Raw genomic sequence first — 22,076 nt, 5'->3', positions numbered from 1 at the left:
ACTTATGACGACGTCAAGCCCGAGATCATCAATGTAGGCTGGAAATGTGTGGGGCCTTGGTGTGTGAAGGACTTTGGCAGGGGCAGTTGAAGTCAAAGGTTTCTCGGATGTGGCTGAGTATTTGGTCTTGGAATTACTAGATCGTCATGATGAGGAGCTTACTGAGGAGGACCTGGCTGAATTAGCCTGCTTAGCAAGTAAGGAAGAGGAAGAGGCCAATGAACTTCACAAGGAGGATGAAGACATCATATTATTATTATTATTATTATTACTATCCAAGCTACAACCCTAGTTTGAAAAGCAAGATGCTACAAGCCCAGGGGCTCCAACAGGGAAAAATAGCCCAGTGAGGAAAGGAAATAAGGAATTAAATAAATGAAGAGAACAAATTAACAATAAATCATACTAAAATAAGTAACGTCAAAACAGTCATGTCATATATAAACTATTAACAACATCAAAAACAAATATGTCATAAATAAACTATAAAAAGACTCATGTCCGCCTGGTCAACAAAAAAGTATTTGCTCCAACTTTGAACTTTTGAAGTTCTACTGATTCAACCACCCGATTAGGAAGATCATTCCACAACTTGGTAACAGCTGGAATAAAACTTCTAGAGTACTGCGTAGTATTGAGCCTCGTGATGGAGAAGGCCTGGCTATTAGAATTAACTGCCTGCCTAGTATTACGAACAGGATAGAATTGTCCAGGGAGATCTGAATGTAAAGGATGGTCAGAGTTATGAAAGATCTTATGCAACATGCATAATGAACTAATTGAACGACGGTGCCAGAGATTAATATCTAGATCAGGAATAAGAAATTTAATAGACCGTAAGTTTCTGTCCAACAAATTAAGATGAGAATCAGCAGCTGAAGACCAGACAGGAGAACAATACTCAAAACAAGGTAGAATGAAAGAATTAAAACACTTCTTCAGAATAGATTGATCACCGAAAATCTTGAAAGACTTTCTCAATAAGCCTATTTTTTGTGCAATTGAAGAAGACACAGACCTTATATGTTTCTCAAAAGTAAATTTACTGTCGAGAATCACACCTAAATTTTAGAAAGTCATACATATTTAAAGAAACATTATCAATACTGAGATCCGGATGTTGAGGAGCCACCATCCTTGACCTACTTACAATCATACTTTGAGTTTTGTTAGGATTCAACTTCATACCCCATAATTTGCACCATGCACTTATTCTAGCTAAATCTCTATTAAGGGATTCACCAACCCTAGATCTACATTCAGGGGATGGAATTGATGCAAAGAGAGTAGCATCATCTGCATATGCAACAAGCTTGTTTTCTAGGCCAAACCACATGTCATGTGTATATAGTATGAAAAGTAATGGGCCAAGAACACTACCCTGTGGAACACCGGATATCACATTCCTATAATCACTATGGTGCCCATCAACAACAACTCTTTGAGACCTATTACTTAAAAAATCAATAATAATGCTAAGAAACGACCCACCCACTCCCAACTGTTTCAGTTTGAAAACAAGGGCCTCATGATTAACACGGTCAAAGGCAGCACTAAAATCAAGGCCAATCATACGAACTTCCCGACCACAATCAAGGGATTTCTGTACAGCATTGGAGATTGTGAGAAGGGCATCACATGCTCCAAGGCCTTTACGAAAACCAAATTGCAAACTAGGGAGTAGATGATTACCTTCAGCAAACCTATTAAGACGTTTTGCCAGAAGACGTTCAAAAACTTTAGATAATATGGGAGTTATGGAAATTGGGCGGTAATCAGTGGGATTTGAGCTACCACAAACACATTTACATAGATGAGTAACATTACCAATTCTCCAACTAGTGCTAAAAGCTCCTCTTCTTGCTAACTTGCGCAAAATAACAGATAACTTTGGAGCTAAGAAATCTGCTGTCTTTATAAAAAACAAAGGAAAAATACCATTTGGGTCTACACCTCCATAAGCATCAAGGTCCACCAACAGAGCTTTAATCTCACGAGATCGAAAAGCTAAACTAGTTAGTTTAGCCTCAGGAAAACAGGAATGAGGAAGTTCAAGTTTTTCATTACTCTGTTTACTGTCAAAAACATCAGCCAAAAGGGTTGCCTTTTCCTTTGGACAGTGAGTGACTGAGCCATCTGGTTTAAGTAAAGGAGGAACTGTTGCATCTACACCAAAGAGTGCAGATTTAAGGGTAGACCACCATTTATGTTCCTGAGTCGTACCAGAGAGTGTTTCTTTTATGGTTAAATTGTACTCCTTTTCAGTTGAGGCATAAACTCTCTGAGCAAAAGCTCATACTTGAGAAGTTGGTAGAGATGTCACGGTTGGTGGAGGAGTTGAAGAAAAGGGTGTACAGCATGGATTATTCACTGGTATGTACCCTGAATTTCATGCATTCAATGGATGTAACTTTCGCTAGTTATAAGAGCATCTTGGATTAGATGGAGTCGGCATAGCATCTGCCTATAACAATGTTATTCCCCCTTCATGAGAAAATGCCACCATTTCTTCTCCCCTTGGAGCCTCGGCCATCACCATGGGCCTCCTCCTCGAACCTCGGATTCTCCTGAGCCTAAAACCACTCCTTCAGCAACCTTCTCCAAGCACCACACTGAAGCATTCTCAAGACCAGTATATGGGATGTGGACTACTTTGATCTATTGATGTTGAAACATACTAGAACCAGATTGAAAGTTTGAGTTGTCTCTTCGTGTGTCTTGTGACAAGGGCCGTTCATCTGGAACTGGCAGAATCATTGAAGGGTGATGATTTCATCATGGTGTTGAGATGCTTTTATAGGAAAAAAAAAGGTACTAAAAAAGAAGTGTTAAGAAACAATGGGACAAATTTCCATGCCACCAAAAATTAACTGTGTCAAGCATAGTCAATATTGAATCAAGGTAAAATTTATGTATTTCTTCTGAAAGGAGAGATCAAGTGTGACTTTATTTCACCAAAAGCACAGCACTTCAGAGAAGTTTGGGAGAGAATAGTTCGTTCACCGAAGGCAGCTTTGAAAGCTGTACTCAAAGAGCAGTGTGTCACAGAGGTTGTTCTACACACAACAATGATTGAAGTAGAGTTCGTAATCAACAGTCAACTTTAAAGGTGCCTGGTTTCAGTTCCAGTTTCATCAGAATAGATGCTATTTAGAATGAAAGTCGGGCAAGCCCAAACCCCTACTGTGGTGCCCAAGCACAGCAATGGCTTTCCTAGTAAACAGCTTAAGCTCACATTCCCTGGCTGAGATCAACTTCCGCCATGCGAACGCTAGGCAATCGCATTACCACTGCACTAGCCAGGAGTAGGCTACTCACAACAGCAGTGATCTGACTGAGGACACAGCTCTGACTCCAAATCACTTCTTGTTGGGAAGCTGGATGCCAAACATGGCCATTGGTGAATTTTATCCCAGTGATATCAATAGCTGAAAGAGATAGAGACAGGTTCAAGTTCTTATGGATCACTTGTGGTAATGCTGGCTCACAGAGTAGGCCTTCCTTCCGTCACTTCATGTTAGAGGAAAGTGGACAGCCGAGCAGTGTACCCTCATGGCGAATGGCCTTGGGCTGATAGTGGATGAGCATCTTCCCAAAGGACAATGGTCACTTGGTTGTGTTGTGGATTTACAACTAAGCCAGAATGGACTAGTCAAAAAGCTGACAAGTGAAGTCTGCAAAGGGCACTTATGCCGACTAGCTAATAAAGTTTGTCTTCTTAAAGTCTCAATTAATCGACATTAAAAATTGAGAAATCTCATACTCCTCGAGGGGCACTGTAAATAAGCTCATGATAATTTGTTTTATTGTTTTTGTTGTTTATATTAACTATCATACTAATCAACATTTCTATCGTAGGGTCTTTAAACTGTAAGATTTCGGAACTTTTTCGACTGTAGCTAAGTGTATGGCAAACTGTGAAGGTTATTTCCTCTTTCTGTGTGCCACATTTTTATGCTTCAACCAACTAGCGTTTTACACACAGCTGCAACTGTATTCTTGGTCAGAAAATGTGAATTCTAACAGTTATTATGGACCTGTAATGTCGCCTTTTGAAGTTTACAATATCCATCCGGGAGCTTTTTCCCATTACACCATGAATAGAGATGATGTCTATTGCTACTTCCTGATTTTTTTTCTCCGTATAGTATATATTCCGTTTTTTCCCTTAATGGGCAATTATATCGGTAATTCACGGGTTTGTATTCCACCCATATACTTTGTTTTTAGCCGGTAAAACTTCACTTTCCTTACGTTTTTTCCAATATCTCCCCATCGAACCAAGGAGATCTATTCCTAACAGATATGACTATAGGCAAATATTTTGTTTTTATTTACCTTATTTACCCTGTCATATACAATTATAAGGTAGTCTACACATGGGTGTCATGACCGCAGGTAATATTGATAACAATTTATTTTCCTTTAACGTCACCATCAAATTCACAAGGAGAGAAATTTGATTTACTTCTAAAGCTTATTTTCTTTTGCAATAGTACAAAAATATCAGTAGAATTAGGTAAAGATGTGATTTTTATTACAATATATATTCAAGAATTACTTTTGAATCTCTTCAATCAGGCGATTGCATTCAAAATTCATAGCAATAATGTTCTGAAATTACGACAGTAAACGAGAACTTTTGCACAGACGTACGATGACACCAGCAGCCGTCGACACAGTCAGACCACACCTCTACGATAACTTTGGAAGACGATCAGTGTTTGCTTGACAGTGAGTGAGAAAGGATACACAATGCGTTGAACAGCGAGTGTGGATTTATATTTCTTTATCTCAAACCGGACAATTTTTTAGGTTGAAACCTCTCTCGTTCCATTATGACGGGGAGTAAAAACGGCAACGATGCCGAAACTAAATCGCCGCGTGAAAGCGGCGAAGATTCGGAAGACGAGAGTGAAATATTAGAAGAGAGCCCCTGTGGAAGGTGGTCGAAGCGGCGACAAGAGGTTTGTTGTTTCGCTTTTTCTTTTTCCATTTTCTCCATTTTCCTTTCTTTGCCTTGTCCCATATTGATGATCCGTTACATATTCTTGCAATTTATTACTGTTAATTGCGGCTTCGTCACACCACTGGCTAGTTTTGAATGGGGGAAGATCCCCCGAAAGGAAATAAATACTTGGTAAATAAGGGATTAATCAGTCGATGGTGACGTCAACGTGTGTAGGCCTACGCTACCACCACGGATTTTGGATGAAAATTATCGAAATTTTATTTAGACATGTAAAAATACGCATAAAGGCAGGATTTAAGTAAAAAAAAAAATGGCATTTGTCTTATCGGATATTTCACTCTTGACTTGTACGTAGGAAAATTGTTGCCTCTGGCTAGACTGTCTTAGGCCTAACCATCTTACTGCTCACAATTTATTTCCTTGATAAAAAGATAGGAACCATATTATATTTATTCTCTGCAAATATGATTTCATTAACAGAAAGACTTAGGGAATTGATGCTCATTGTTTTCCTTCAGGTTACCATTTTGTTGAATTTGGGTTATAAACCCCAGAACTCTTTATATAGATCATTGTTCTACACACTTAATTTATTTTGCCAATTTTATCCATGCACGCCATCACCACAGATCCGGGAGCAAGCATTAAACGCGCTCATTCTAACCTAACCTATGGTAGTGTGTACTTGCTCATTGGGGTCTTCCTCAAACCTTCTTACTGAAACTGACCTCGAATTCTATGTCTTTACTCAAAGCTTATTGAAGTATTGTATCTGGATGTTGCATAGGTAAATTTATACTATACCCAGTGGTGGTTCATAGATACAATTATTGAATGTGCTGCTCCAGAATATTGGTGCTAGTCTTTTCATAGCCGAGACCTTGGCAATTTTACTATTCGTTTTGTGGTCGTTTCATGACCTTAAAAGATTTTGATTTCTTCATTGGTTTATTCTATTCTTTGTTGTTAGTGGTAGTAAGTTAAACTGCATCGTTGTCAATAATTGTTGTTACGAAATAACTCATTAGCTAGTTCTGATCAGTTACGAAGTGACCAAACATGAATGGCTAAGAAATGAAAAGATTACGACCAGTTATTTTGTAACAACAGAGCAAGTTTATTAACAAAAGACCGACTAATAGGCTAGTACAGTAATTAGAGACCTAGAAAAGAAATTATCCCGAGGTGACACATTCATCTAAAGGTGTATCTGTAAACAGCCTTTTAATAAGATTGTCATGTGTTTATGGAATTCAGGAATTGCTACTTCAAGTTACAGAACTATTTTTCTCTTCCTGACAAATTACCTTTAACTAGGCATGCACTGATGTTATGTTTATAGTTTTATTTATGAAAGGTATGTTAATGTTTTTACTGTTCTTGAGATACGTTTTTTTAATTATTCATTACCGTACTTCTCCTTTAGTTTATTTATTAATTTGTTTCCCTTTCTCACTGCGCTGTTTTTCCCTGTTGGAGCCTTTGAGCCTATAGCATCCTCTTTTTCCAACTGGTGTTGTGGCTTGCCTGGTAATAATAATGTATGTAAGTAAAAGATATGGTAAAATGCGACTGCAATGTTTTCTTTTACATAAACCTTAAATACATTTAATCTGGAACTCTCTATTTTAGGCAAGAAAAAGTTATAAACGATTAAGAAATATGTGGTACAGTTTGTATATACATACACATACTGACATATACTTGAAAATTATTATGTTCTTATAAGTAACATAAGACCTATACAGTATATATTACACAATTGGACTGGAATGTACGGTCTATTAAATTTCTTTTTCATGATTTTGGTATTAATCTCTGGCACCGTCGTTCAATCAGTTCATTATACATGTTGCATCAGAATTTTTATAATTCTGACCATCCTTTACATTCAGGTCTTCCCGGACAGTTCCATCCTGTTCGTAATACTAGGTATGCAGTTAATTCTAATAGGCAGGTGTTCTCCATCATGAGGCTCAATGCTACACAGTACTCTAGAAGTTTTATTCCAGCTGTGACCAAGCTGTGGAATGATCTTCCTAATCGTTCAAACTTGCAGCAAATGATTTTATGTTGAATAGGCTGACGTAAGTTTTTATAGTTTATATATATATGAGAGATATATTTTATGTTAGCGTTTTTTAAAATATTTTATTTTAATTGTTCATTGCTTCTGATATTGGGTATCGTTTATTTATTACCTTTCCTCACTTGGCCATTTTTCCCTTTTGGAGCCCTTGAGCTTATAGCATCTTGCTTTTTCAAGTAGGGTTGTAGCTTAGCCATTAATAATGATAATAATACAGTAGTTATTTTAAGTATTGAATATGTAATGACTGAAAACCAACGAAAATTTAATAAGCATGAATTGTTCAAATTGTATTGCAATATCAACATAGACAATTTAAGTTGCCAGTTAGTATTAACACATTTTTTACTTAGTTTTAGCAGTCCGTAGATGTACGAAGCATTGCAGTGTGTATAAATTTAGTTAGAAATATGTAAAATTGATACAAACAGCAACTGATTACTGTATAAGGAAATTATATGAACGACATGCACATACTATAAGATTTTGTATACAGTGTCTTGCGTACAGCCCTTTTTATGTTCAACTTCGCTTCTTATAAATGTTACCTAATAATTTATGTATGATGTATTCTTTTATTTAATAGATAGAAGATAATATAGAAAGAAAAATAAGACTGATGAAGCCAAATAAGGTATTTTGTATAAATGAACCATGTTAGCTTTCGATAAGAAGACATTTTCATCAAGTTTGAGCTTCTGAGGTTCCATTGATTCAACCATATTGTGTCATGATTCGGTTTCAACAGGATTAAAACTACTGTAGAGATGTAAGGTATTAATCACAAAAAGCATGCCTGTTTTAATTTGTATGAGATTTTTAAACATTTGCTATTTGTTTCTATACTGATGCAAATTTTTTTCCTTTAATGGGATTGATTTCAGTGAAGCTGGAAACTCTGCTATTAAAATTCTATAACAAGATATTGATAGTTAGAGGCGTGTAGCAGAAAAAGTGCTCAATGAGTAGTCACTTCGACTTTAGCCACCAAGGTTAGCTGATGTATGACTAGTTGAATAAAATCTTTTTTTAAGACAATGGCAAAGCAAAGTCTGGGCATGAGGTCTTGGCCTGGTATTCCTGGCCGCTAGTGTGGAACGTCCATGAGCCCTAGCTCAATCGATCTCCATTCATTGTGCCCCTCTTGCAGAGTGTAAGAGTCATCGTCCAGCAATGAATGGAAATTGTAGCCATATCCGCACCCTCTCCTTTCTCTGGTACTCGGTTTTCTGAATACCTCAGCTGGGTGGTGTATAAATCGACCACCGGGAATTAATCTTAGCCCAAGCTTCGAGGATGATGGCCCTATCTGATTTCCCTAGAGTTGAAGGTATTCACCAGGTAGGTCAAAGTGATCATGAGGTTTCCTTTTCAGATGGCAGCCGGGCAAGAGACAACGCTCAAGGACTTTATGGCTCTCCTTAGGGTTGAATGGTATACCGTCAGCAGAGAAGCTTATCTTATTCTTGGCTACTGCTAAGCATAGAGCTTTCTCTCCGGCTACACCTTCTGCAACCCTCATGGAAAAGAAGGCTGGCGTGAACCCCCTCAGGTCTTTCAGAGACCTTAAAAGGTGCAGTTAGTCACATCCTTAGCTTCCACAGTTACTTTGCCATAAGGTCAACAGGCACCTTCTACGAATAAGAATAGGAAATGCATTCGGTCTCCCTCTACCAAATCCATGAGGCTAAGAGGAATGAGCACCACTAGTTCTTTACTCTCCTCTTAAGTAAAGGTTCTTTCACCCTCATTCTTTTATGATTGATCTTTTAGACTGTCACCTTCCAGGACAAGGGACTCTGCAAGTGTGCCGTTGCTGGTGTGTTGTCACCTTTGAGAGAGCATTCTTTGGATAAAGACCTGCCTTTAAAGCTCATGCACCCCCCTTTCCTATGGGGAGCACAATCCTGTTTGAACATAATCTGCAGTACCTGACTTGACTTCATGTTTACACTCTCCCACAGAATCTTAGGCTCTTATGGGTTTATATTCTTCAAGGCGCTCATGCTCGTTACTGAGCGTTCACTTATCAGACTTGGATATATCGCTCCCCCTTTCCTCTACAAAATCATACTCTCAACTGATCACCGAATTGCACTCCAGCGCTTTATCCTGTTTGTGCTTGCCTCAGTGCGCTCTTGTCGGTTCATGCACACGTGTGCTTGGACTTATATATGTACTCTCGCTTGCAAGAACCTACCCGCGTTGACCTATTGGAGTTCATGTGCCATCATTTGTTTGCAATCGCACACAGTCTTTTAAGCGTACGTTTTTTAACTTATTATAGCTCGTCAGGTAAGGAATAAGAGTCACTTTGGAAAGGCACTTATGTGTAAGCTTAATCTTCTCTTCCTGCATCCATGCACTCAGCTCTGGACATGTCACTATAGAGAGACAACCATAATCATGCATTCATGCCCTTAGCGCAATTGTGCATTCCTGCCCTTTAGTAAGAACCTTATCATAAGAACTTGGAAGTTCTTTGCATTTCCACTCTGCTAGTAGTGCCCGTACTCAGCTGTGCGCTCAAATACTATAAAGCATACATACTTTCTAGTTAACACCCCCTTGTCAATCGCCCCAACTCCTGTTAGCTGACACATCCTGATTCGGCCGCCCCTCTTAACAAAAAAATGCCTTAATGTTGTCACTCACCTTTAACATGGAATATAATTTCCTTGTCGAATACATGTGGCCCTCAAGATTAGGGAAACTTCTCTACAGTACTGTATTCTATTTACTAATTTATTTATCTATATTATTCATTCATGTTGTTCCTTAAATTTCATTCTTATACTCACTGACCATAGTTGTTTTGGCTAATTTTTAATGGCCGGATGACTTTCCTGCCCCCAACCCTCCCCCATTTACCCGGGCTTGGGACCGGCACTAAGAAGAAGAAGAAGAAGTTGTGCCTTAAATGATGTTTACATTTCTGCATTCTTTAATACTTGTTGCTTAGATGAATGGGGGAAGGGATCACTGTTGAGAGGTGTTTGCATTTAAAGCTAGATGTTAGCATATTGTATGACCTCAGCAATCATGAAGATAGTTTGGAGGTTTTTAGCAGAACTTCTCTCAAGGGTTGGGTCATTGGAATCCAGGGTGGATCCAATCCTTGAGGTACTGTAGGACTCTTGGCTTCTGGGTGGAAGCCCATCATTATAGATATAGGTATGGTGATTCCATGTTTTTATGGCCTCAGTCCTAACAGACTGATTTAGCTTACGCTTTCACTCTGCTGATGTTGAAGGTAAATTTCCTTTCAGATGTATGATGCTTTCTTAGTATTCTTTAGTCGTTAAAAAATCAAAATATTAAAATATGGATCTTTTGGTAAATGACCCCCCATCCCCTGGATATGCCGACTTGCCCTGCAATGTTGATAACCTTTGATGCTGGGTGACAATTCTGTTGTTGACTTAGGCATAGTAAAGGTCCTCTCTTTCAGTATTATCACACTGGAGCTTCTAGTCCCTGTTCTTAAGGTGACCAAGGAATATTGGACATATAAATGAAAATTATAGTTTTATGTTTTAATGGAATATCCCCGGATATGTATTTTGTAGCACTATACTATCCTTGCTTGAAAATTTTAGGCAAATTGAGATGAAATTAATGCTCACAAAAAAGTAAAATTTTGAGCTTGCATTACTTTTGTGGTGTCTTATAAACCAAGAGGTGCTTTCTCTAATGTGTAAAATTTTATAATCGCCAAAGCATCACAGATACAGATTTTGAATTTTTTCCCAGAGCCTCTGACCTGTATGATGTTGATAAGGAAGTTATTCCAGCACAAATACAAACCCGTTATCTTTACATAGGATAGAATACAGCAATTAAACTTATATAACAAGTTGTAAACAGCTGGCCGGGAGCAGGGGAAACTCCCTCTACCTGCTTTCTCGCTGAGCACTCAATGTGATAGCGGCCGTCGGCGAGAATGTGTTCTTGCACTGGCTGGGGAATTTTTAGCAAACTTGCTTTTGTTTTCCTATTTCCAGCATGTAAGCGAGTGTTTGCTGAGCGAATGCATGCAGATTATTATTATTACAAGCTAAGGTACAACCCTAGTTGGAAAAGCAGGATGCTATACTGAGAAAGTATCCCAGTGAGGAAAGTAAATAAGGAAGTAAACTACAAGAAGAGTAATTAACAATTAAAATAAGATACTTTAAGAACAGTTACAGCATTGAAATAGATCTTTCATATACAGTATAAACTAAAAACTTGAAAAACAAGAGGAAGAGAAACAATACATAATAGTGCCCGAGTGTACCCTCAAGCAAGAGGACTCTATCCACAGACAGTGGAAGACCATGGTACAGAGGCTGTGACGCTACCCAAGACTAGAGAACAATGGTTTGATTTGGAGTGTCCATTGCTAAAGCGTCTCTTTTACCCTTTCCAAGAGAAAAAAAGCCGCTGAACAATTAGGGTTGATTCACACGTGTGTGGATAATTCCCAGGCGGACAACTTCCATGGGGGAAATCTGCCAGTATGGTCAATTGCTAGGTGGATATTTGTCACCCGGACAACTGCCATTGGTTAATAAAATGTAATAGATAAAATTAAGGAAATAGTTATAGTTACGGTATGTGGAATGGTTTTCTGATTGTTTCTTTTAGAATTACGGTTTGCTTATATTTTTATGATAATTTAGTTACACGCTTTAGTTATTTGTAAAGCCAAAACATCACAATGGATGTATAATAAAATTATACCGGTATTTCAGTGATATATTTAATTCCAAAGATATATTGGTAATGAGACATAATTTAATCCTTTTATATAAATTAGGAAAATATGCAAGTCATAAGCTATGAACTGTCCAACGCCGACAAACGGCTTGCAACTAACAATTATTAGAGGCAACATCTTTTACCTTTAAAATAGCACTCCTGGTATCTACTATACTTTTAAGTGCTACATAATTCGTTAATAGGTTTTATTAACTCATAGTTTTCAGCTTTTGGGTTTGTGTATACTCTTGCTTTATGGGATTTTGGTTTCCTCTTTGCACACTCCTAGTAAATTACAGATGTGTCACTATTGTATCCTTAACATGGTGAGAGGGTTTGTGTATAGTCATGATCAGCAAAGCTATAATAGTCAGACATCCATACTAGGTTGGTTTGCTGTGAGCGATCGAACAAAAGTCTCTCACCATTACCAATTCGCAGTGACCAGCCTGATGATGAAAACTGGCTAAACCTCAGACACGAATAACGACATGTCTGAGGCCTTTGTTCTGCTGTGGACCAGAAATGGCTGCATTTGTTGTTTTTGTATTGCAGATCATCAACTAGAATGTCTTATATACGCTCACCTTTAATGGTAGAAACCATTGCCAAGGACTGTAGAAAATAAGAAAAAGTTTCACTACCGCAGTCTGAAATGGAAGCTGTGAAGTGATAAAGTATTGCCTAAGGCTCACTAACAAACATTTTCTCTGAAACACTTGACAGAATTTTAACCAAACGAGCAATTTTGTATAATAACACTTACTCTGACTACACTATGATTCCTAAACAAAGATTTTGCTTATCAAAACATATATTTTGTAAATAAACGTTTAAAAGGAATAATCTTCTGTAAGAAACAAATAATTTAAGCATGGAAATTGTCCGCATGGCACTAGTACTGTACTAGCTATTGTCCCAATGGATATTCTCATCTTGGCATGTATCCTAGGACCAATTCATTCTATCGGTCCGGTCGTGGTCTATTCAAATATTGTTACATGATTTCAAATGGAAGCATTCACACTGGTGCTTTGGTCTGCTCTCGCTCTAGTCGCACACCGGTCATGGTAGAAAAAAATCAATATGTACAATAACAGGCTAATCTTCACTGCATACTGTACATACATTTCCTAGTATCATTGAAGGATATTCCTGTACAATTATGCTTTTTCCTCATATTTATAATTTTGCCAAGACACTGACCAGACCAATAATGTGAATCAGCCCTTACCTTGCTGTAGTTAACCCCTTGTGCAAAGAAGAATTGGTAATCTTAGTGTTGTCAGGTGTATAAGGACACAGGAGATTGTGGAAGGAATAGGCCAGACTATTCAGTGTATGTGTAGGCAAAAGGAAAAATGAGCTGTAACCAGAGAGAGGGATCCAACATAGTACTGTCTGACCAGTCAAAGACTTCAATAACTCTTTAGCTGTAGTATTTCAACAGGTGGTACCACCAGAATGTTATTGAGGCCTTTGATTGGCATGCTAGCGTGCTCATGAATGTCAGTACTTTGTGATATCGTCATGAGTTCTAAGGATTAGGATCCCCCACCTTTTGTGCCCTACCTGCAGAGGACACTGCTGCAGGCGAGAATCTCCATGTACCATCCCTATGAGATGTGTGCACTGCCTTTTGGATTTCTGAGTTGTCAAGCGACATATCTCCCAACAAGAGCTTACTCATCTGAGTGCACTAGCTTTTCTGAGTGCCTTAACCCTCATAAGCCTCAAACATGGATCAACTGACTTGGCCCAACTGGACAACCCCCTCCTCTCTGACCCTGTGATATATTAGCTCACACTGAACAAGGGCGTTACCACTCGTGCGCCCTACAAATTCGCATGCAACTCGGATGGGCCTCAACACTTTGAGTGTAACCCAGGCACATACCAACTTTTCACTTGTCTCCCATCCACACATCTCGCCTACACACACACACACACACCATATGATCCAAGACGGGCCCCTAGATGAGATATTACATCTTTGAATGTTAGAACGGGCGCCCTCAAGCCCACAATCTTGATTTGGACCTGGAGATTGTCCCCTTAAATTTTAGTATCAGACGGAAATGTGATTTTCGGCATCAAGGGACTCCTCAGGGTGACCCTCGTCCTTTAACCCATCGCAGTGTTGGCTACTTCTCGTCACAAGCAGGGAGGGCTGTCTGTTTCAATTCATCTCTTCTTCTCAGCCATAACAGGGAAGGTTGGAAACCGGCTCTATAGAGTTCGATCTCGCCATGAAAGCTTCTAGAACAAATTTCTGATGCAATCTGGACCTTGCATTAATTCATGACAAAAGCGCGGTACTTGTCCATCCATGATGACTCATTTTTTGTAGACAAGGTCATCCGTCGAGGCTCGGTTTCTCAAAATATGCTGACTCCACTGATTAGGGCGATGACATCTTGGTCCAAACAAGACAGTTCAGTGCTGTTTTGGTATGCGATCTCAGTCATGCTTTTACTTTGGTATGCGATCTCACTTCACTTCAGGGCGAGGTAAGGTCCATTAGATTTTCTAATATATATATATATATATATATATATATATATATATATATATATATATATATATATGTATACTGTACCAGGAATATTTATCTAAGAAATAATAACCAATCATTGATGTTATCATGCGCAGCTCAACATACTTATGGAACTTGGTTTTATTTTTACGCGAGTGAAGCGATCACACTACGAACGAAGAAACATTAGATTTTCTATTTTATTTTTACCGATTAGAAATATTGAGATCGCATACCAAAGCAAAAGAATAATTTCTGAGATCGCTTACAAAAATAGCACCGACAGTTCCTTTATCGCTCTTAGTTGGCTCGGTTTATTTTAAAAATGCTGATGGCAGCCTTAACCAAGCACTGCAGTAGTCGAATCTTGTCTCTCTGCTCACACTTTGGGTATAGATAAGTTTGTTTTAATAACATATTCATTCAATAATATTGCATCTTACCCATGACACATTCCCCCAAAAGAAATCAAAATCTACTGATTTTATTTTTTTAAGGCTTGCAGGGAAAAAATATATTCATGAGTCTTCAACTTAACGTCAGCAAAACATTCTTTTGCACTCCGTTCACACAACACAATACTGTAGTGTTACCCAAAAAAATTGTTGATGAGGAAAACTAGAAAGTTTCTCTTATTCTGAAAAGTCTCTGGAAAGGCTATCAGCTATATCATTAGTATTTCCTAATTTATGAATTATCTTCAGATTACAGTATCATCTTGTAATTCTAAACTCCAATGCATGAGACGTTTATTCTTACTCTAAAATCTTTCTAAATAAACTAACGGATTGTGATCAGTATACTGTACACAGTTAAAATAGGACTACTATGTACATAAATCTCAGTGTGGCAAGGTTGAAACTAAATTAAACAATTCCTTCTCGATAGTTTAGTAATTTTGTTGAGGTTTATTCAGTTTCTTTGAATAATAAACGACTTGGTGCTTCGTCCTGTTCATTTCTTGCAACAATACTCCTATGCCAATATCACTAGCTTCGATAGCTAAAATCAGGTAGAGTAACCATAATACTGGTTCGAAGTATTACAAACTTTAATTTATTGAAAGCTTCTTCACTTTCCTCATCTAATCCAAAACTTTGTCCCTTCTTAAAAAGATTAGTTATGGGAATGCTTATTACTGAAAAATTAGGCACAAATCAACAGAAATGTGAAACCATCCCGATAAATCTCATGGCTTGCTTTTTAGTTACTGGGAATGGGAAGTTGATGATAGCTTCTATTTTACTATTTTTTGGACAAATCTTACTGAGACCCACTTTATGCCCTTAATAATTGATAGAGGTTTTCCAAAATTTGCCTTTCGCTAAATTTAAAACAAGGTTCGCTTTTTCGGGGCCTTCCAAGACTTTAGCTAAAATTCGTAACAGTTCTTCCCAAGTTTCTGAAAATATAACAAGAATATCTACTCGACACAGGTATCAATACTGTACCATTTGAAACTTTAGTCATTAACCTTTTAAAGTACTGTACTGGCATCATTTCGGAACCCAAAATGCATTACTTTAGGTTCATAACTACCGAACGGTGTTATAACAGCGGATATTTTCCTAGCTCGTCTACTTGGAGGTACTTACCAATAACCTTTGGCCATATCAAGCTTGGAGATGAATTTACCATTTCCGATCTTATGTAAGTAATCGTCGATCCTGGAAAGTGGAAAATTACTTTGCTTAGTAACACTGTTTACTCTTCTGAAATTAATGCAAAACCTATTTGATCCTTTTTCACCAGAACTACCGGAGAACACCATTCACTCTCGCTAGAAACTATCAAATCATTATCTAACTTACTTTATACAGTACTTAATTTCCTTACTTCCTGAGTTTGCTATCTCTGGACTCAAATGATATGGACTTTGTCTAATAGGTTTTTTGTTCTATAACTCAATAACATCTAGATTAGTTAAACCTAATTTCTGGATAATTTGAAAAAACATATAATTCACTCGGTTTTTCTTCTCCTAAGCTGGGGTTAAATAACTTAAAAATTCTTTAATCGTATCAAGAGTTTTTCTAAAAACTATTTTCTCGCTGCGTAACAGTTGTTACAGGCACTGGACATTCATTGTATTTCTTTAGTAAGTTTATGTGCAGCCACTTAGCTCTACGCCTATCCATATCTATTATGTATGGTAATTTAAATTTCTCCTTTTGCATTAAATAGGAGAAACACCGTCGAACTTATAAGATAATGAAGGACCGTCATTCTGAATTAATCTCCCTCATGGAAGTTTCTTTCTTTTGCTTTAAGATCGTACCTCCTTGTAGTTTCCCCTTGGTTATTGCTCTCGTTCTCTGTCGCTAGTTTCCAAGCTTTCCGTAAATTCTCTTTGTGAGTCTCTAGATTTTTTATGTCAACCTTGCTATCCTATTGAAACACTAATTTCCAATGGTCTTTTAACGGTGACTGAACAACAACTCAAGATTACTAAATCCTGTAGTGTCATTAGGTGCCAATTGTAAGGTTGACAAAGCAAAAGGTTGGTTTTCTTCCCAGTCATGTTCAAAGTTATTACCACAAAATTTTCGTAAGCAACTTTTTAATGTTTGATAAAAATGTGGAAATTACAAGTTTGATATCTAGCTCTTTCATTTTGCCTCTAAAATTTTTGGATACAAAATTACTGCCATTATCACTTTGTATACAGTAATGCAAGGCAGACCAAACTTGGAAAAATAGCTAAACCAGCGTTTTACTAGTTTTCGCATTGCAGCTTCTTACTGGGATTGCTTTTGGGCAACGGGTTAGTTTATCGACGATTGTTGATACACTAGATATATATTCCCTCCCTTACTTTTAGGCGAAGGTCCAACTACATCAATTACGACATTCTCAAAAGGTTCACCCACTGGTGGAATGTTACATAACGGGGTCCTGGGAATTACTTGATTAGATTTACCAGCAATACTGTGAGACATTCGTGACAACTTGATACATATCTCTTCATGTCACTTTTTATCTTAGGACGAAAGTACATGTTGCTTTTACAGTTGAAAGTTTTAATCACCCCTAAATATCCTTAATCATCATGTGCTAATTTCAGAATTAGTTCACAGAGTTTCTTAGGAATTACTAATTGTTCTATAACCTCCTCCTTGGTAACTGACTAGGACAAACATAACATAAAATTTTATCTGTTAAACAAAAGGTTTACTTACAAACATTTTCAGGTTCATCATCCAACTGGCATTCAGAATTAGAGTTAGTCTCGTCCTTTCTCTGCAACTAGACTAACTCATCCCTATTCATAATGTTAGTACTTAAACCATTGCACTAGCTATTACTTTAATCCACTACATCCACGTCACTACTTTCGACAGCTACATCTTCAGCTTGGCTAACACTGTCAACAGCAATGGATTCAGTCTTGCTAAGATCAACCTCACCGCCTCCATCACACTCATTCAAATCCACGAACAAACTATGACCGTAGTCTATATGTATCTAAACCTGACCTAGTTACTACCATTTTAGCCACTGGAACCTTACTTAAAAATAGGATTCATGCATTTGGATGTACAGTGCGCCCTCGCTACTTCGTGGTTCGACCATCGCGGATTCACGACTTCGCGGACTTTTTTCATTAAATACGGCATCCGATTTCATCAGCAAACCACTATTTTTTGGGGAAACATCATTTTATTCTAGGAAATTGCTACTCTTTAAATAGTTAATTGCACATTAAGAAAGCGTGTACTTTTGTTTTTAAATTTCGGGTGAGTTTTAAAAATCGAGTATTGTTGACTTCTTTTTGTTTTACTTTTGGCTGTGATCAGATCAGCTGACGTCTAGCTGCCGGTCTCAAGAATATGCGCGTACGAAGTATTGTTTATACCATTTCTTAACTTATTCAAACCATCAATACAGTTGATATTACATAAGCACATATCATATTTTTTTGTTTATTACATTTAAAACAATCTCTCTCTCTCTCTCTCTCTCTCTCTCTCTCTCTCTCTCTCTCTCTCTCTCTCTCTCTCTCCTCTCTCTCTCTCTCTCTCTCTCTCTCTCTCATGAAATCTTTGTTGCTTCACAAAGTTTCATTTATATTGAAAATCAATCATGATTCAATTTTCCTTACTTTCTCCAATCTCGCACTGTCATATCGAACGTTATAGCGGTAACTTAATTGTTCGACAACTTTAAAAATCGGCCTAGTACTTGCTTCTTCTCTTACTTTTTTTTTTTTAGATGGTTTCATAATTGAAGGGGGTACAAGTTGACTTATAACTGAAGTTAGGAAAAGTATTTTGGATATGGAATGGAGAATCATCTTTAGTAACAGTTTAGAATTATCGTAAATTATCATTCGGTCATTAGCGCAGTTTGTTATTGTTGATTAAACGCCAAAAAAAAAAGGAAAAAATTGTTTTCCTGCTTTGCTACGTATGTAGGATTTTATATAGATACGGTAAATAATATTTGTAATAACATTTTTCAATATTAATCTTACCCGACAATCATGTAGCTGTCAACTCTGTTGCCGACAGAAATCTACGGTCGGGATACGCCAGCGATCGCTATACAGGTGGGGGTGAACACCACAGCGCCATCTGTGGTCAGGTACTCTAGTACTTCTTGTCAACACCACCTCAATTTTTCCTCTGTCGTGCCTCCGGCTAGACCTACATGGATACGCTGTTGATTCTGGAGTTATTGCTCACGATTTGGTGATGTATTTGCTCTAGAGTTTAGCCTTCGCTATTCAGGAAGCTATATCATTAGCTTAGCAAGTTTTTGGAATTAATTTGATTTAATTTTTGATTTAATTTTGGTACGAAGAGAGTATGAACTCTCTTTCACTTTTAAATGGCCGACCCTTCCCTTAGACGGAAGTGTTGGTGTCGAAGAGAGTATAGACTCTCTTAATTTTGCTTAACAAAGTTATAGATTTATTTTATATCTCTCCGCCTTTTATAGGCCTCTTTGATTAACTTCCTTTTATTATAAACTTATTAAAATTAATTTTTATATTTGTTTATATTCGACCTTTCCTAATAGTAGGCGGTCTTTTCTTGGAACCGAAGTTAATTAACTTTGAGCCCGTCATTTCGTTTTACCTGTTAACATATTATGCTATTTTAATGTTTTTGAAAGAATTTCTTTGATAGTCTTGTACTGTTTTCAAAGTTGAACTAACGTTTTGTTTTGTCTCTGCAGTTGTTGACGTTCAGAACGTTCAACTTGCGCTCTATCGTTACGATAGAGAGAGAGTCTATCACGGTGTCACGTTGCAGTAAGAGTAAACCGATTCTAGCGTTTTGTTCATTCTTTCTTAGCTTAAATGGTTCTATTCTAATAAAGGAACTTTTTATTTGGGAAACCTTTCAGTTTTTTTCCTTTAACAATAATATGTTTTAACGATATATATAATTGGGCTCTTCTCTCAGGTGCTAAGTCAAGAGAGAGAGAGAGAGATAGAGACGGAGGGAGAGAGAGGAGGATAAACGTTTCGTTCAAGCGGGTAACGTTGTTATCGTTTTTGCTCTTCTCCCTAGTCTCTTTAGGGGAAGAAGGTAAACGTTTCTAGAGTTTTATTCTTGTTCTCAGACTTTATGCGGTGAGAGATTTTAAACGTAGTTTATTTGATCTAGTATTTAATCTCTTTTCCAGCCACTGAATTATTTATCTTTCATTATGTTTTTCTGTTACATTGTAATACTGTTTTCGCAATTACTAACTTTTAATGAAGGATAGAATTGCGTGTTTCAGGTACAAACCACTTAAAGTTTCGAGTTCAGTGAAATAAGTGCAAACAGAAAATCAAAAGTGATAAGTGATAAGCGCAAAGTGTTACAGTGTTGCGTTCGAGGGTTCGTCTGTTCGTGCCAGTTGTTCGCCTAGTCTGGGACCTCTTACAAGCTCCCAAGCCCAGGGGAGAAGTAATGTCGAAGGACTTATGGGTTCAGCAGGCCTTGATCGACGAACAGACGTTTCCCTCCGTGGTTTCGGGTGTAACCAACTCACGTAGCCGACGTGATCACCCCACCCACACAAAGACGAGAGAGCCCATTTATTCCTCGTCTGCGGAAGAGGTTTCTCGCAGAAACCATGGACCAAATCTTGCAGCTTTTAAGTGCAAGTCGGTCCCTTCCGCGCAAGTCCAACTCCTAGGTGGTGCCATTAGCACTGGGTCAGTTCGGACTTGCTGCAGTACGACAACTGCACACCTCCCAGAGAGGCAAGGTGGTATCGCAACAGACAGTAACTCCGTCTGTTGCCGCACCAGCTGTTTTAGACCCTCAGTTTCAACGGACAGTAGCTCCGTTTGTTGTTGTCTTTCTTAAACTCTAGTGGTCTATGCTGCTGACAATGCAGTCTCAGCTTGCGGTGTTGATGCAGGAGTTTCAGGCAGAGAAGGTTAACACACCTCCTCCTGCGAGCGCTCCTCCACCTCTACGCAGTCCAGCCTGCCAGACGTATGATGTTGAGGTTCCTCAAGCTACCTCCATGCGTGAGCTGCCGCATTGGGAGTTGCCAGATGCCAGCTCTGTGCAGCAACCTCCACTTTCCTTGAGGCAGGAGCCTCTTGCCACGCGGCAACCTCCTCAACACTTGAGGCAGGAGCCTTATGCTTTGCAGCAACCTCCTCTACCCTTGAGGTAGGAGCCTCATGCGTTGCGACTACCTCCTCCATCCTCGAGGCAGCTACCTCTTGCGGTGCGACAACCTCCACCATCCTCGAGGCAGCAACCTCAACTCCACCTCTGCGCAGTCCACCCTGCCAGACGTATGATGTTGAGGTTCCTCAACCTACCTCCATGCGTGAGCTGCCGCATTGGGAGTTGCCAGATACCAGCGCTATGCAGCAACCTCTTGCGTTGCGGCAACCTCCACCATCCTTGAGGCAGCAACCTCAACTCTTGCGGCAGCCACCTCCACTCTTGAGGCAAGAACCTCAACTCTTGAATGGGCTCTCGTGGCATGGTTGGTTTCGACCTGGCCTTTCATTAGAAGGGGCTAGCGTTCGATCCCAAGTATGAGGTAGAAATTTATTTCTATTTGAACACGATGTTGTGTTGATATTTATCCATATTGACTCATTAGGGGTAATTTGAATGAATTACTACCAATTGTGTCACGTGGTGGCCCGGGGAAATCTGGTAAAACTCGCTGGTAAAGAGACTGATGTCTCACCAGGTAAATCCTCGGACAGCTAGATTAGTGTCAGGTTCAGATTTCTTTAAAAAATCCTCCTCTACCCATGAGGCAGCCTCATGCTATGCGGCATCCTCCTCAAACCATGAGGCAAAAGCCTCGTGCTATGCGGCAACCGCCTCAACCCATGAGGCAGGAGCCTCATACTATGCGGCATCCTCCTCAACGCATGCGGCATAAGCCTCATCCCTTGCAGCTTGAGCCTCATCCCATGCAGCATGAGTCTCATACCATGCAGCATGAGCCTCATCCCATGCAGCATAAGCCGCACGCCATGCAACATGCTCTGCTTACCTTACAGCATGCTCTACATACAGCATGCTCTGCATACCTTACCGCATGCTTCTCAGTCACACATCTTTGGTTGTTGCCAACTCACTAGACTGTCAAGCAGTTTCATAACGTTGCCTTCTAGTCTGCTGCTTTTGCACCAGTGAAACCCTCACTGAGAGAACTTAGCTTTTCTCGGATATGGTTCCTGTAGATGAGAAAGTGCTATTCTCCCTCCTTCTGATTTTCCCTTGAGGACTCTGTCATTTGGAGAGGAGCCTTTAGCT

General features: G+C 38.8%; 1 protein-coding gene across 2 annotated transcripts in view; it reads left to right on the top strand.

Moving 5' to 3' along the window:
• Positions 1-4,700: 4,700 nt before the first annotated feature.
• The window catches only part of Madm (MLF1-adaptor molecule), a 310,835-nt gene continuing 293,459 nt past the window's right edge, over positions 4,701-22,076 (top strand). The window contains exon 1 of one of the 2 annotated variants that reach the window (XM_068355007.1): positions 4,701-4,967. In XM_068355007.1, coding sequence (XP_068211108.1) covers positions 4,839-4,967 — 129 coding nt within the window. In that variant the 5' untranslated portion in view covers positions 4,701-4,838. The remainder of the gene's footprint in view (positions 4,968-22,076) is intronic. The other variant, XM_068355008.1, reaches the window with a different exon arrangement.

The sequence above is a fragment of the Palaemon carinicauda genome, chromosome 31 (assembly GCF_036898095.1).
Source record: "Palaemon carinicauda isolate YSFRI2023 chromosome 31, ASM3689809v2, whole genome shotgun sequence".
In the NCBI taxonomy this organism is placed as follows: Eukaryota; Metazoa; Arthropoda; class Malacostraca; order Decapoda; family Palaemonidae; genus Palaemon; species Palaemon carinicauda.
The sequence above is the reverse complement of the archived record's forward strand: the minus strand, read 5'-3'. Positions and strand labels throughout refer to the sequence as shown.